Source organism: Porites lutea, chromosome 7 (assembly GCF_958299795.1).
Source record: "Porites lutea chromosome 7, jaPorLute2.1, whole genome shotgun sequence".
NCBI lineage: Eukaryota > Metazoa > Cnidaria > Anthozoa > Scleractinia > Poritidae > Porites > Porites lutea.
In genome coordinates, this window is record NC_133207.1 from 17,328,639 (window position 1) to 17,344,595 (window position 15,957).

The 15,957-nt window shown below is 36.8% G+C and overlaps 1 protein-coding gene across 1 annotated transcript in view; it reads right to left on the minus strand.

The window, feature by feature from the left end:
* The window catches only part of LOC140943110 (kinesin-like protein KIF6), a 28,610-nt gene extending 12,709 nt beyond the window's left edge, over positions 1 to 15,901 (minus strand). The window contains exons 1-16 of the mRNA XM_073392168.1: positions 15,684 to 15,901; positions 13,392 to 13,501; positions 11,742 to 11,816; positions 10,452 to 10,494; positions 9,726 to 9,830; positions 9,381 to 9,490; positions 7,768 to 7,850; positions 6,981 to 7,027; positions 6,192 to 6,310; positions 5,659 to 5,746; positions 4,325 to 4,404; positions 3,861 to 3,924; positions 2,483 to 2,569; positions 2,079 to 2,182; positions 870 to 975; positions 347 to 396 (exon numbers count right to left, since the gene is read on the minus strand). Of these exons, the coding sequence (XP_073248269.1) occupies positions 347 to 396; positions 870 to 975; positions 2,079 to 2,182; positions 2,483 to 2,569; positions 3,861 to 3,924; positions 4,325 to 4,404; positions 5,659 to 5,746; positions 6,192 to 6,310; positions 6,981 to 7,027; positions 7,768 to 7,850; positions 9,381 to 9,490; positions 9,726 to 9,830; positions 10,452 to 10,494; positions 11,742 to 11,816; positions 13,392 to 13,501; positions 15,684 to 15,746 (1,334 nt within the window). The 5' untranslated portion in view covers positions 15,747 to 15,901. The remainder of the gene's footprint in view (positions 1 to 346; positions 397 to 869; positions 976 to 2,078; positions 2,183 to 2,482; positions 2,570 to 3,860; positions 3,925 to 4,324; positions 4,405 to 5,658; positions 5,747 to 6,191; positions 6,311 to 6,980; positions 7,028 to 7,767; positions 7,851 to 9,380; positions 9,491 to 9,725; positions 9,831 to 10,451; positions 10,495 to 11,741; positions 11,817 to 13,391; positions 13,502 to 15,683) is intronic.
* Between the last annotated feature and the right edge of the window lie 56 nt (positions 15,902 to 15,957).

Sequence of the window (15,957 nt, forward strand, 5' to 3'; positions counted from 1 at the left end):
GAATCATTAATAATTCATAAAGAAAATACAAAGGAAATTAAGGTTTAACGAGTGTTTGGAAATCAGATGAGAAACTGCTCACTTTTACATCCTTAATTTCTCCTTCTAAAATCATTTTGTTTGGGAAGTAATATTAGGCATTCGACACAGTGTTTCATCACCAGATGAAACACCTTGGAGGTCGTCAAAAATACACCGATGCGCGTCGTATTTTCAACTCTCTTCTCAGTGTTTCATCTGGTGGTGAAACAATGAGTCTCATCCTTGATATATTACTCCATGTGTTGGCTCTTCTCGTGGGTGGTAACCTTCACACATGTTCATATCCAACAGGGCAAACATTTACCTTTGTGGCGGAGGGGAAGGATTCTTCTTGCCCTTGTCCAAAACATGAGTCTGAAAGCAATAACACCAAATGCATAAAAATGACAGTTATAACTACAAATAACACCTTAGCCTCTCAAAATAACAAACTTAAATTTAGGAGAAAAAATAATGATAAATAAATAAATGAATTCATAAATAAGTAACTAAAAATATAGCGGAATAACACAGAAAAAAACGGTACCAGATAACTATAAAGTTTACATTGATAAGGGTAAGTCACATCATGCTAGCCAACATCAAAAGTAAGTGGATTAAGGACTTGCCTTCATCGTTTGCTTAAATAAATGCAAAGAACTACTTTTTAAATTTTCATCCAGATTATTTCAAAGAGAAGGACCAGGGAAGTGTATATTAAATTTACTGTAATCAGTTATAACCTGATCAATATAATAAGTTGACTGTGACTGCAACATCAAAGTACTTTCTGTAGCAACTTACAGAAGAACTACATTACAACAAAATATTATGCTGTTTTACCAGACCTTAAGAAGTTGGAAGCAATAATTGATTTTTCTCATGTCAGCTCCGACGCTCAGTGCTGCTTCTGGATCAGCATCCTCGAGGTAACTTTTTACCACTCTGCGCAGTCTGTAAAAGCAATTCAAAAGTCAGTATTCTAAGCTCGTGGCGGTTAACTTTATTAAATTTTCGATTTAACTAAATACTGACTTTTGAATTGAATTATTAAATCGAAAATTTAATAAAGTTAACCGCCACGAGCTTAGTAATCTGCACCAGTCGATCAAACTCACAAGTGTAGGCTCAGATGGAACGTTGTTGCTTGATCAGGATCGTCTAGTTTTTTCTTGAGTGGTTTTTGTGGGAGCTGTGTTGGTGTGGAGTGGCTTGAAGCGGTTGGTTCCTTTACCAATACAGCCATGTCCAATGTTAATATGCCCTTGGTTGTACGTTAATACACACCCAAGGGGCAATATTATTAATATACTCTGGGTTGCTACATCCATGTACCCCTAGGGCTATGATCGTATTAACACACTCATGGACGCGATGTTCATGTACCCCAGGGGTGATGTGAACACACCCTTGGTTGTTATGCTTATGTACCTAAAGGGATACATGTGTGTTAACACACTTTTGGTTGTCATGTCAATACAACCCAGGGTTTGCCAACACAGCCTTGGGTGCTACAGTGAAACCCCGCCTTACGACCACCTCGGTAATGCGGTCACCTCGTTATTACGGCCACTTTTTTTGGCCGCCTGTCAAAAACCAACAATAATTTTCTTGTAAAAAAACCCTCGTTAATACGGTCACCCCATTAATAGGGCCAATTTTTTTTTGGCCCATTGGTGACCGTATTAACGGGGTTCCACTGTATGTCATTATACCCATCTGGCTATGAAACAATATTACAAGAAGTCTTGGGGATATAATCGTGCAAGCTCCAATCCTCATTCCTCCTTGTTTCTTGAGGGCCACAAGTTTATCACTTCCTATTATAACAAGTGTTACCCTCTTTAAATAAAGTCTCCAATTCATTTCACTTCACTCCATGCCACAGAATCTTCAGGCAACGTCTTGAACATGACCAAACCTTCCCTTACCTTTAACTTACATGTATCTGTTTTACGTACATACAACAGCATCAACATCTTAAATTGTCAAAAAGAATTTGCAAGACCTTATTTCACGGCCAACATTAAATAGCAGCTCTAACTTATGATTAGTACCTGTCCATTTCGTCTTCCGTTAGATCTCCCGTGTACTCCTGTCCAGTGGTCATTGCTAGTTCATCTTTCAGCCTTTGGACTTCTGCTTTAAGTTGTGCAATCAGCTAGGGACAAATGTGATACATGTCATTTCACACGTTTTATGGCGAAAATCACATTAAGTGTGAACACCAGAAATACTTCTCAAATGTTATTTGTGTTGGGTGGAAAAATACATTCAAGGGTGAGAAAACTACACCAAACAGCCAAACAAAAAATGACTTTGTGGGTTTGAGGTTTGCTCGCATGTCCAGAACTTTCTTGGTCGCTACACCATCAACATTCCTGAAATATATACATGTTCAAGGTTTTCCGAGTTTAATTTCTTTTTTTGTATATAAAAAAGCTATATGACAAAAACTTACCAATTTAGGATCTATTTCTTCATTCAGTAGGACATCATTCTTTATCATGGCTACTCTCTGCGCAAACCTACATGTTGAAATGGATTCCTGGACAGGACAAAAAGACAAACAGACTTAGACAGATATTCTCCCAAAGGCACAAGAAGAATTGTCTGTATAAATTCAGTCAACTCTTTCTTAATGGACAATTCTATAAAATGGACAATCAACGTTAGTCTCTGCTGTTCTTCAGTCCTTTCCTTTAACCCTTTAAGAGCTGATATCAAAATTCAAATTCCCATTTGTTGTCCCTATACGTTTCCTATAAAAGCAGTAGCGAGAAGTTGTTGAAGTACCAACTTATTATATCTTGAGTGATCATCTCCTTCACTTTTATCACCAATCGGTTTTATAAAGCATTGATATCACAAGGAGAATTTTGATACTGATCACTCTCAGGGCTTAAAGGGTTAACTCATTACAAAGGCAAAAACCTATCTAAGAAAAAAGGCATAGGGTAGTGATGGTACAATTAGTTTCCATCTTAAAGGGAGTTGACTTTGATTGGATTTGGATCGCTTCTTTCGGGCTTAGCCTACGTCCTGGTCCAGGGTTGTTAGAACGAATTCAAGAAGAAGGAGAAAGTTAGGAAGGAGACAGCAATGGAAAAATGATATAACACCTTTAGGCATAGGCCAAACGTCCAACTTTTCATGAGATGAGCCAAACTTAGTGACTTAAGTTCATGAAAAGTTCGATGTCTGGATCAGTTGAATTCCTTTGAACGAGTTTGGATCGTCCACCACGTTAGAACACGTTCTTTCCATCTGCTTCAGACAGATAGAACGTCTGAAGATCATCTCGGTCCGGGACAAACGTCGATCTTCACATGCAACGCACTAAACCAATAAATTTAAAATTTGTATGATAATGTATTTTTAGCCTTATTCGGGAGAAAAGGTATTAAAATTGCTTTTTGGTACGATTCAGTTTATTAGTTTGACGCGTCCTAGGTTCGACGTCTGACCTGACAGACGTTCTTAACTTAATATAGGTCGACCCAAAGTAGAGTTTGGTTTGACCCATGAAAAGTTCGACGTTTGGCCTTGGTTTTATTTCCACCATTTTTTTTTTTAACAGCGAGTTGTAGTCACTAAAACCACAGAGGTACGCTGCGTCATCACTGGTCACCGGCACTTTTGACGACCTGCGGGGTTGGTGTCTAACTCAATTGGTAGATAACATCAAGGATATATCAACGGAAGTACATGTATCTTAGTGACGACAAAAGGTTTCGTTCCTATTCTTTTTAGAAACAACATGCACAGAAACTTTCGTTCAGTTACAGCAGCCACAAAAAAATAAGGATCTTGGCAAATTATACAGCAAACAAACTTACATCAATGTTCTTCTTTTCAAGGGAACATGTTGCTATCATTGTGGTCATGCAGTTTCCTCCAAGACTAAAACATAAAGATCATAACAGACATAAGAATAAAAACCTTTGCTGAACATGATATGCATACAGGGAGGTCAAATGTTTACTTCTGTTAAATTTCATTCTGCTTTCTGACACTAGCCTGTGCCACAGATGGAACTAAATTTCTGGTTAAGTCCGTCTGTGAAACAGTGCCAAAATCGTTGTTCTGGGTCCCACCTGTGTAATGGGACTTGAGTACGTGCCATAATTGGCCTGTTAAAAGTGCCACTGTCAATTTGCCAGTCAGATTGAAGGGGGATTTAAAATGCATCTCTGGTAATTCATTGAGTCCGTTGGGGCCCCAGAACAAGAATATCGACACTGCTTCACAGATGTTACTAACTGGGGTCTGATTACATCTGTGATAAGGGCTACTTCGTCACCTATCTCTTAAGACTGAGGTCATCATGGAATTCCTGTAAGGAATGTGACTCCTAGACTTGTCTGACAATGCCACTATCACCTATTAATTCACAGAAAGATACAAATTGTAGAACAATAGTTAACTAACCAGTGGGTACGCGCACGTACGGTCATATTTAGGCTTTCTACCACTTATTAAAAGGGAAATGTCACGCTACATGTATATGCTATCTTTTTTAAAAGCTAATACAGCTCCTCGCATCAACTGGATTCCAAAAAAATGGTCCAGTTTGCAATTGGAGACTGACGGCGACGGAAACGAGAACGGCGAAAAAGCAATAGGTTAATATTAGCAAAACAACAAATTTGCACGTGCATCACGTTTTTTGTACATTTTTTTTTTCTGTCGTTGCACGACTACAACGTGAAAGTGCCTAATTTCACGTTTTGTGGATTACAGGAATACAAGACAACAACTTTCGTTTTCTTTTCCTGAACTTTAATACAGTCCTTTAGAATTCAACTGCACAAAATTTTGCCGACATTTGACGAATTAAACGAGATGGAATAAGCGCGATTAAGTTTGAAGCCACGCGAATTCACTTTTTAAGTGACGTTTTCGTAGCTGTCGCCGTTGTTGTTGCTTAAGCTCTTTAATATTTTAGAACTGCTTCCTGGCATCTGTTGCAACCGATGGCTAGCATGGACATTCATACATCGCCGAAAATAAAATATGGCGAGTGCTCCCTGCTGAAATTTGTTTGATATCTCCTTCAAAACCCTACGAGAGCATTTTGTATAATATGCAACGCTCGAAAAAAGCTTGAATTCTAGCATGTCCTTTGGGCAAGAATCTCACACGTTTTGCCACACCCTTGCCCATCAGGAAAGTGAGCTTTAACAGTTACAAGCCCGGCAAGAAAAACTACTCATCCTGGATGACTGGACGGGACTTTTTTCGAGCCCTGATATTGGGTAAAGGCAATCAGTGATGACTTCAGAATAGAATTGATCTAAGGCAGCAATATCCTCGTGACTGGATAGCCCCTTTAAAGGTAGAAATTTCAACAGTCAGGAACGTTTATTTTCTAGTCCATGATAGGATGAAAAATGCAGTTGAACAAAATCTATAGTCAACTCTCTTTTTGACGTACGCCGTAGGGACCTCAAGTTAGTGTCCTCATTAACGAGAGTCTGTAATTGTGGGAGTTTATTTCAGTCAAGCGGCACACTTCCACCCAAACACTCATGGAGTAACCTGAACACCTCCCTGGAATGAACAGCACAGAAGTCATTTACACTGCCAGTAAATAGAGAGGCATCGTGAATGACAGACAAAATTCACTGTTCTTACCTGCTCTAGATAATGAAGTGACAAATTAATATATTTGGCTTCTGTGAGTAAAGTTCCACCAACATTGGTCTTTCCAACCCTCTCAGATCTGTAAGTATAAGAAAAAATAGGGTGCAATTGATTAAGTGCATGGAATAAGGCTCTTTAATAGTAACTCCTACTTTACCAGTCAAAGTTAGAAAATTAACAAAAACCCAAGTTACCACAGCATGCATAGATCTGAAAACTGTTCCTGTTCCATTGGCTTTGCTAAATCTGTCTAATATTATTCATTATGAGTCTTGACAACGTAAAATTCTTTGCGCAAACTTGTGGTAACACAAGTTGAAAGACAAAAAAAATTGTAAATATTGCAAAGTTTCATAAGGCCTTCCGTCATCTTGGTCTTCCTGACATGTCACAAATTTCAGAAGTAGTCTAATTACAAACCTTTTTTAACATGCTTAATGTAAATTTGACATCATTATGAGCTGGTTGTAAGGCCCTTGGGGAATTAAAGTTGTATGAATTAAATAACAGTTAGAATGTCTTACCCTGCCAGGTCAACCAGGTGCAGCTTGGCTCGTCGAATGGTAGCAGATCCAGGGTCACGTGAGGAGACATGGATGGTAAAAATACAGTGGGATCTGGTTGATGCCTGATTCATGGGTGTCTAGACAGATTAAAAAGGTTTATTATTATTCATTCAAAATATTTCTTCTTTTCTGATAGCCTAAAATCACATGCACAATTCATCACAACCAGCTACTGTTGACCAAATTTGGAAGAGTTTTGCCTTATTGAACCAATGATGTCAAAAGTACAGCAAAGTTGCAGATTATTGAACCGTTAACCAAGAAGACTTGTTTTGGTAGTGAGAAAAAAATGGTGGAACAGTTGGCGGAACATTTTACTTGTTTCACGGTGAACCATTATCCAAAAACATAGAAAGAAGACACCTCAACGAACAACATCTGCTATTTGGAGTAAATTTGCAGACCTGAAAGGCCCTTTATCTTCTAAACTTACTGATAAGCATGCACTATTGAGTTGAACCTAACATTGACAGAGGTAAGCATGTTTTACCTTGTTTTTAAAGTAGGAATTATTTTGAATGAAAAATAAAGCAATAATTATTGAATTCGGCTTTTGTAGGATATGAAGAATTATGCAGACCGAGGTGGATAACACCCTCAGAGATTATTTCAGCTGATGCAAACTTGCTGTATGTTTCTCCTGGTCGATTATGGTAAAGTTTTTGACCGCCCAAAACCAGAGAGGTGGTATTATTTCATATTATTGGCATTATAATCAAATTAACAGACTCAGAAATAAAATCTCACCTCAGCTATCATCCTGTTTGTGTCTCCAAGAAATAAAAGATTTAGAGCTGAAATAAAAATAATGTATACCATAAATGACCTAATAAATGCCCAGAGTGCCTTTTTAATTTTAGGAGTGCAAGCAGGGGTGTTTAATAGATAGGATGCGTTTAAAGAGAGATGCATTTATTCTCATAACTGTTACGAGCTCAACAAAACTATGCTTTCAGCGAAAACATCAAGAGAGTTAAAACGTAAAAGAACATCCACTCCATCAATTGATACACCTGTACATCTAGGCTGTCTAGAGATCCATATTGCTCTTTCAAATCACAACATTAATGTCAGAATCCTACTCAAGGTTATATTGTGTTGCCATCATTAGTCCATCCTTAATTTAAACTTGACATTGAACAAGATGAAATTCCAAATGGCTTGATAGCTGAGCAAGAAACTGAATGAATTGAATGATTTTCTTCCAGTTTTCCTAAGTCCTAGTTGCATATTTTGGAGCAATTCTCATAAGGGAGGCATCTATTAGACAGGGGGCATTTATTAGAAAGGGGCATCTCATAAAATTTTAACATCATAGAGGGGGCATTTATAATTTTTTAGATAACAGGTGTTTGATTGGAAGTGGGTGCTTATTAGGTCACTATTTTATGGTATGGGGACTTTATTTATTATATTTTTTTATCAGGTTTGAGTAGTACAATGTAGTTTATCTGATCTGTCCACGTATAGTTTTTTAGATTACACTGTAGGTTCTTCTAACTGATACGTTACTTTCAGTATCAATATTTCCTACCTTCTTCTTCATTACTGGCTTGATGCAGAGAAAGATTCTTCAAATGAACATTGTTATCACTGTCTTCAAACAGGGTCACCTTTCTAGAGGGAGATCAAATGGCATCTTTTTACCAAAGAGCACATTAACAAGATAATAATGGTCATAACTCCTCTTTTAAGCCTCCCTTCCTTAAATAAGCACCCCCCTTTCAGAGGAAGAAAGTTATTAACCCTCCCCACTTTTTGAAGCCCCCCTCTCCGCTTATTCTTCACCAACAATTAATAGTTGATAGACTGTCTTAATTAATCACGACCTTACTGTTCAGTAATTCTTCATGTCGACTGATCTGTTATGGTTTATTCAGGATGGAAGCTTTTCCAATTTGCGGTCTAGTTCTTTAATGTGGAGAACTGATACCATATTCAGGGTTGTCATTAAGAGGCGGGGGCCGGGGATTTGCCCCAGCTACTAAGACGTGGCCCCCGGCTACTTTCATAGGAAAATAGAAGAAAAATAGAACCAAAAGAAATCCCTAGCTGTTTGATTCCCCGCCTACTTATTGTATTTACCCGGCAAGTTGAAATCTTAGTGACAACCCTGATATTATTCTTGAAAATAACTTGTACAACACGTGAAAAATCACTCAAATCGTCTTACTAATAGCCAGTCATGCATTGTCTTGGTTTAAAGCAAGAAGTAGGAAAACTTAAATTTATTTTGTTTCTACCGGTAATGCGTTGGAATAAATTAAATAAGCCCTCCTCTCAAATAAACCCCTCTCCCTATATTAAATCCCCCTCAAACACACTAAAAAAAAGCCTGGTTGGGGGGGGGGGGGGGGGGGTAGCTTAATAGAGGATTTAAAGTATTTTCATTGTACTTTAACTTCATCAAGATATTATAGTTGTGACCCAGGTGGTAGGGATGGGCACTCTCTTAAATGTAAGCCACACAGTTACATGTTCATGCATATGTATGCCAGTGCTGAAGCTTATGATTTATGAAGTTTGCTTTAGGTTTGAAGTAGGATTACCGTAGATTTTAAATATTGCAGTCTGAAATAGCATAAAGTTTGGCCTGGAAGCAAGTTCTTTTTCACAAAGATGCAACTTTTGTTTTAGAAAAGTCAATTAATTAATTATTTTGAAGCCCCTCTCATTTTATTAAACAAACCCAAGCAGTTAAATCCTGGGTATGTAGTATTAGAGTGTGAAAGCTGCCAGAGTCTGCTAAGAAATACAAAAAAGAATTTTTAGGGCAGGTCTGACGACAATAACAGAAATTGTATATTTTGGACTAAAGTACCATATGGCCTGGTTCATGCAAACATCATATTTCAGATATGCCAAATTTAATACTAGGAAAGTCTATTGTCCTTGCAAATTTACATCAGATTTGGCACATTTTAAAATGCAACTTTTAAACCAGGCCTAAGGGCTTCAAAAGGAATACTGCTCAAAAAACAATTTTCCAGTTCTTGCCCCTCCACAACAGGGGTTGTGGCCAACTCTAGAGACTTTTTACAGCAAGTTTAATTTGAGTGATGTTTATCCATATTATTTGCAGGCAACTCAGTCCAACAGGTAAGATAAACCAAAGCAAAATTTCTTGGAGTGTTTTACCAAACTTACGGTAAATCTTCCAGTTTTGAAGCTTCATGTTTGGGATCCAAAAGGTCATAGCCATTTTCATTATAGATCTCCAGGTAGGAAATGTGAGCAGTAAAGACTGTTCCTGGATGCTGTAGAAGAAATAATATTGATAACATAATTTACTTGTGCGAGTAAATTGGATTTCTGAGTTGTACAAGCCTTACTAATCTCACTCAGAGCAGTTATTTATGCCTGATCCGTTGTTTGCAGTGAATTTATATGCCATAAGTTGAAGTTGAGGATGTAAAAGTATCAACGTGTGGATAATAAAGATGTATGTTTTTCAAATCTTGGTAGGGATTAATACCAAATCTGCTCACTGACCTTCTCAAAGTACTCAAAGATGTATGATAATGATCTTGGAATTAAGCCCCTGTCAACGTAACGTTCAGCGCCACCTGTGATTGTGAATGTCTTGCCAGAACCAGTCTGAAAACGTACATCATTAGCAAATAAGTTTATTGAAATGGAAAATTACCATTCAATATAATGTGAGTTGTTTCACATATTTAATATATGAAATGACTCATATTTTGAACTGCAGATAAAGATGAGAAAGTGAAAAAATTAATGATCCTCGCAGTTGAATAAACAACCTAGTATAAAGTGGTTAGCTCAATTGGACATGCGCCAGTCTGCTGGGCGAGAGGTTGCTGGTTCAAACCCCTGCCAGACCAACACTCAAGATGTTTAAATAACTAAGGAGAAAGTGCTCTCTTTGCAAAGACATCTGCAAATGGTTAGACTTTCTTTGTTTTTCGGATAAGGACGATGAAGTGTAGGCCCTGTCTCACAACTGTTGCACCTATGAATTTTGTGGGACATTGAAGAACCTGTGCACTGTTCATAAAGAGCAGGGGACATAGTCTCTGGTGTCGTGGTCTATCTCTCAAGGCAAGGGGGGGGAAGGGAGGGACTGTTATGGACCTGCATAGTGGCACCATGCATCGTTGCAGTGATCCTATCAAGAGCTGGTGAACCTATTAAAGTAAACAATAATAATCTACTACCTACACATGACTTTGATAACCGTCAGAATTAATTTAATACCTGGCCATAAGCAAAGATTGTTCCATTGTATCCAGTCAAAACACTAAAATCAATAAATTACAGACCAAAAATTAGTGGAATGTCTAAAAACTATTAAATTTTTAATCTACATGTACTTGCTACCTGATATTAAGTGCTACTAATAACAATTTTTTATAAGAATATATTTTATTAGAATATCAAGGCAAGCTGAAATTTACAGAATTTTGGGAATATTTAAAGAATAAACCCCAAGTCTGAGATTTTGAAAAGGATATAATTTTGTGTGTTCAAAATCTGTAAAAGTTTTTAACTTTTTGTTATTATGTGGACACCTAAATTAACGCAGAAAATTTCATAAGCTACTGTAAATGTGGCTAAATGTAATTTAGGCAAGGTTAAACACAAGACAATGCTGGCCGGCGGTCTTCACCACTAATCGTATGTGGGGCGGTCTTGAGGTTTAGCAGGGCCTTAGTGATTTTACAGCACTTCCGCAGGAGTCAATCATTTTGCTCATGTTGCTTTTGTGTGCAGTAGTTATAGTTGTTTTTGCCCCAAACCCTCCCTCCTCTCTGGATGCTGTTTTGGTAAGTATCTCCTCCTTTTTCCCCTGAGATTCTCAGTGTGATGGTGTCTGGTGGGTGCCGCTCTCAGGGTTGTCATGGTTACCTTCTAAGATCGCTTGTGGCCCCCTTCCACTTCTTCAGGTACCTTCCCCTCACCTATCTATTGTTGATGGGTTTAAATGCTCTATTAAGCCCCATGGGGGCTTATTATTTATTTCAAGCACATTTGAAGGGGGGTGCTTAGTTGAGATGGGGGGGGGGGGGGCTTATTTGAGAGGGGGGGCTTATTTAATTCCACAAAAGATGATAGTATCAGTTCCCCATAAAGAACTAGAATGCAAAGTGAAAATTAAAGTACAAGTACAAGAACTTGGAGGTCATACATTCAAGGATCAAACACAAATCCAAACTTCCAGCTGGTGAATAAACCAGCCTGGCTCAGTCCACACAAAGTTTTACAGTTGTTGTTGATTAATACAGTCTATCATTTTATTAGTGAGCAATAATAAGGGGGAGGAAGGGGGGCTTATCAACTATCTTCTTCTGAAAAGGGAGGGCTTATTAGAGGGGGGACTTATTTGAGAAGGCAGGGGGGCTTAATAAAGGATTAATGTTATATAATTATTTAAGAAAAATACAAGAACTTTTTCAGCCTGACATTGCCAGAAAAATAAGAATATTCAGCCTGGGCCGGAAAAACAATATTCTTGTATCAAAAAGAGTATACAGATCAAGAACCTACTTGTCTATCACTCCTTGTGCAACTTCCTCAAAAACCTCATCCTGTTTACAGTCCTGATCAAAGACCCTGTTGAACCTTAATGTACAAAAAATAATATACACAAAATTATTCCACTATTTCTATTATAAATTAATACATAATATTGTTCCTTGAAATTAGTTGCTGTTTGTTGTTGCTTTACCTAATCCAGGGACCAGTTACTTAAAACTTAACACAAAGTTTTAGTTAGGTTATTTAGCTCGCAGAGAATTGAAATAAAAAGTAACAGTTATTAATAAAATATTCACCACAAATATACAGTCAACAGTCAAATATACAGTCAACAGACTTAACACATGAAACCTCACAAAGCCTGCGAACAGGCTGCCAAATGGAGCAGAGCAAAAAAGAATATCAGTGAGCAAAGTGAGGTGAAAAAGTGTGGCCTGGGAAAGAAAACAGGCAGGAAAGCCTGTGGACTTTGTTTTGATGGTGCCCATCTGCCCATAATTATATTTTGCAATTATCCTGTAACAAATGTCAATAAGGCAATTTCACCTGCTAAATTATGATGTTTTCTTTGCTGGAATGTATTGGCTTTAAAAACATTTGTGTGCACCTGGGTATATTTACTGCTAACTTGTCAAAGGTCAGTGATCTGACCTGAATCAGATCATGATACCAGAATCTGGTATCATGGATGAGCAGCATCAAAACAAAGTTTACAGGCTCCTTGCCTTTTTTCTCCCCTGGGCCACGCTTGGCTCATTTTGCTTGCCGATTTTTTTTATCGCCCCACTTCACTTGGGTACCTGTTTGCAGGCTGTTACCACATTTCCACATTGGTTTTAAACCGATGGGGACTGAGTATGAGTCCATGTATTACAGTGTATGGGATAATAAGAACCACATAATTATCAGAGCACATCCAAGCCTATTAAAACCACAAGTTTGGTGTTAATCAGACCAACATTAAACGATAAACATTCATTAAAAAAAAATTTGAAAATTAACAAACAAAACTAATGTACATGTATGGGTTGCCAGACACTTTTCTGGCTATCAAAATATTTCTTTGTAAATTTTGAAAGATGAATGGGTGTATCTTTTTCATTACTGGCCCACTAAACGCCAAACTTGTGGATTTGGCAAACACTCAATGTGCTCTCTTTTTTTAAATCAATCCAGCAATCAATAAATCAATCAAAAAATTAAGAAAATACTTATAAAGACGTATTGTCTTGTTCTTTTGAATACTTTCAATTTGATTGGATTTGATTTTTTTGAACCAAAACAATATTATTGCAAATCAGATTGAAAGTATTCAAAAAAGCAGGACAAAAATGAAAAAATCATCTTAGGTATTTTCGCTTTTGATTAATAATTGAGTGATTTAAAAAAGAAAGCAGACCGAGTTTTTACCAAATGCTCAAGTGCAGTAATCAAATGGACAAATTTTTTTAGTTGTATGCTCATGCATAAAGCACATTAACTGTAATAAAATGGAAAGAAATAAAGTGTGTTTTCTGTCTGTTTCTTCATGTTATATCTAAGCAATTTCTAAAGTCAAAGAAACATTATCATTTACAAGTATAATTTACCATGACTTATACTGAGCAAAAATTATAACCGAGTGAATTTAACCCAAATAATGATATTCAAAGCTCCAACCTAAATTTATAAACTTCTTTCTTGTTATTGATATAGCCATCAGCTAGATCTTTAGGAACAGTAAAGGCAATAATGGATCCTCCGTTGTCATCTTCATAAGCTTCATAAAGCTAAAACACAAACAAGAAATGAGTTTATTACATGTACAATGTATTATTGATAATTATTACAGTCAAACATTTCATAAGAGTCACCACCCAAAATGAAAAGAGTTTGTGGTCGCTTATGGGAAGTGGTTGTTTATGAGAGTCAAACAGCAGGAAGTCATTTTCGAGGAGAAGCTTGGACTCATCTACTTTTTGGAGTGAATGTATTGCATGCAATTTTTAGGTTACATGTATGTAAATCCATGTTTAGTTGTTTGTTTCCACGTTTAGTTCTTGTTATCATATTCTGTGTAGAATAGCACACACAGCTAAAAGTGGTCATCATCACTTATGAGAGAGGGTAGTTTATGAGGCTTTCGTTACTTTTAAGGGACCATCGCTTTGTAAAGGAAAAAACTACCTGAAGGCAAAAGCAAAATGAAGAGTTTATTTTATGTGACAACATAACAAATGTATATGTTGTCGTTAATTTTTTTAACTCAGGTAATTATTATGTTTCAAATCCACGTTTAGTTCTTGTTGTCATAGCATACATTACCATAGCCAAAAATTAAATAAGAAAAAAAAAACTTAACTACAACACACACACTGTATACGCCAAAATTAATGTAGAACGTAAATCAAGAAAAAAAACGTGAATCTATTTTAGTTATTTTCTGTATTATTCTCACTTGAATCTACAGTAAATTGCCTAAAATCCAAAACATTACAAATGTCTCTACTGCAAAATTCATGGTTTTGTGGCTAAAAGATGCTTTGATAAATGACCAGTATTGGCACTTTATTAATTCTTTTCTGTCAAACATATGATACTATATTTTTCATCATTTTCAACTCCTCATTTTGCCCACGCACCTACTTGTTTTTCTCTTAAGAGCAACAGCCCCATAAAAGAAACAAAAGCCCTTTACAAGAGGTTCTAACTATAAACCTTTGGCTGGGAAAATTTTGGTGTTTTGGGTAAGTGCCTATGGGAGGTGGTTGCACATGGCAGTTTGACTGTATTTATTATATGGCTACAATATTAGGCACGTGCTGATTGGCTGTTTTCTTATAATGACCAGGCATTATTTTCTTTTAATGACTAGCCATTACTAGATAGGAGTCCAAGGCATATACAATCTGTGTTAACTTGGTGGTGGAAATCCTTATGGACATCCATGTTATGGTCAATTGACAGCTGTCAAAAATGGTATCCACTGACCAGTGTTACCTTACTGTTTCATGGGCTCAAAAGTACAACTCATTGAGGTGATGTGTTTTCTTAAAGTTATTCGCTGACCAGTTGTTGGTTTTAATTGATTGCAGGCTCAGGTCCATAATAGAAAGGCCGCAAAAGAAATAATGTATTAACCTCATCTGCTCGGTCATTACCGGGGAAATCTCAGACCTCCGCCTTGATGCATTGACCTTGCTATCACTCGTTCCATACATTAAGGCCTCTGTCTAAGATTTCCCTGTAATGACGTCACTCTTGGTTAATGAGTAGAATATGATACTTTCATTTATAATGCTTTAATTTTCTTACAATTTAATTATTATAATACCCTGTTACAGAATCTCTCAGTCAACTTTTGTCAGCTTGTTTTATATCTCTTCACTGAATTCAGTAGTACATATCTGATTTTTTTTTTCTCCACAAAGCTTTCTCTCACAGGTTGAATTTAATATCAGAGGCAACAATTCACATTATGATTTTACAGTAGGTTTTATAATCAAGGAATGACAAGATTAATTAAACAAATTCAAAATGATTTTGTTTAATCACATTTAGTTTAACTCAAGCAAGGAAATACAATGTTGTATTAAAAAGGAAAACTACAGTCATGCATCCACAGCTGGAACAGCAATAAATTTACTGATACAATTCATATTCCCAGTCACAGAATGGGTAAAATTTCTTTTAAAACGCAAGACAAACCACTAATTATTATTATTTTTTAAATTTGTTGTATTATAAATGAACTGTCGGACGCTTGGTTTCTTGTAGACCTGTTTCACCTGTAGACAAGTTTCAGTTTTTTGTTCACCTCTCTTACATTAATAAAGGAGTATCACGACTTTACTCCCTGCCTCAGAGAGGAAATACTCAATATTTACACTAATTTTCAAGCAACTTCACTAAATAGATTCCAAAAATAAGAAAAATGGTGACAAATAATTCAGTACCAATCAACATGCTTACCCCAGTTAACTTTTGTTTGGTTGGCTTTGCCCTGGCATAAATCTGTATTCCTTGCTTAACCATCCTTCATGACGGCGCACCAAAAACTCCTAAAACATCCACACAATTCTGCAATCCTATAAACACGGTAAATGGGAATATTTTAGGGTAAGTTTACAGAAAATTCAGCGTTGCCGTGGTTGTGGCTTTTTGACAAAAGTTCAAAATTATGAGAACTTAGCAGATGGAGGATTGGGAACGAATAAAATACCGCTGTCGTAAAAAAACTGCCGTC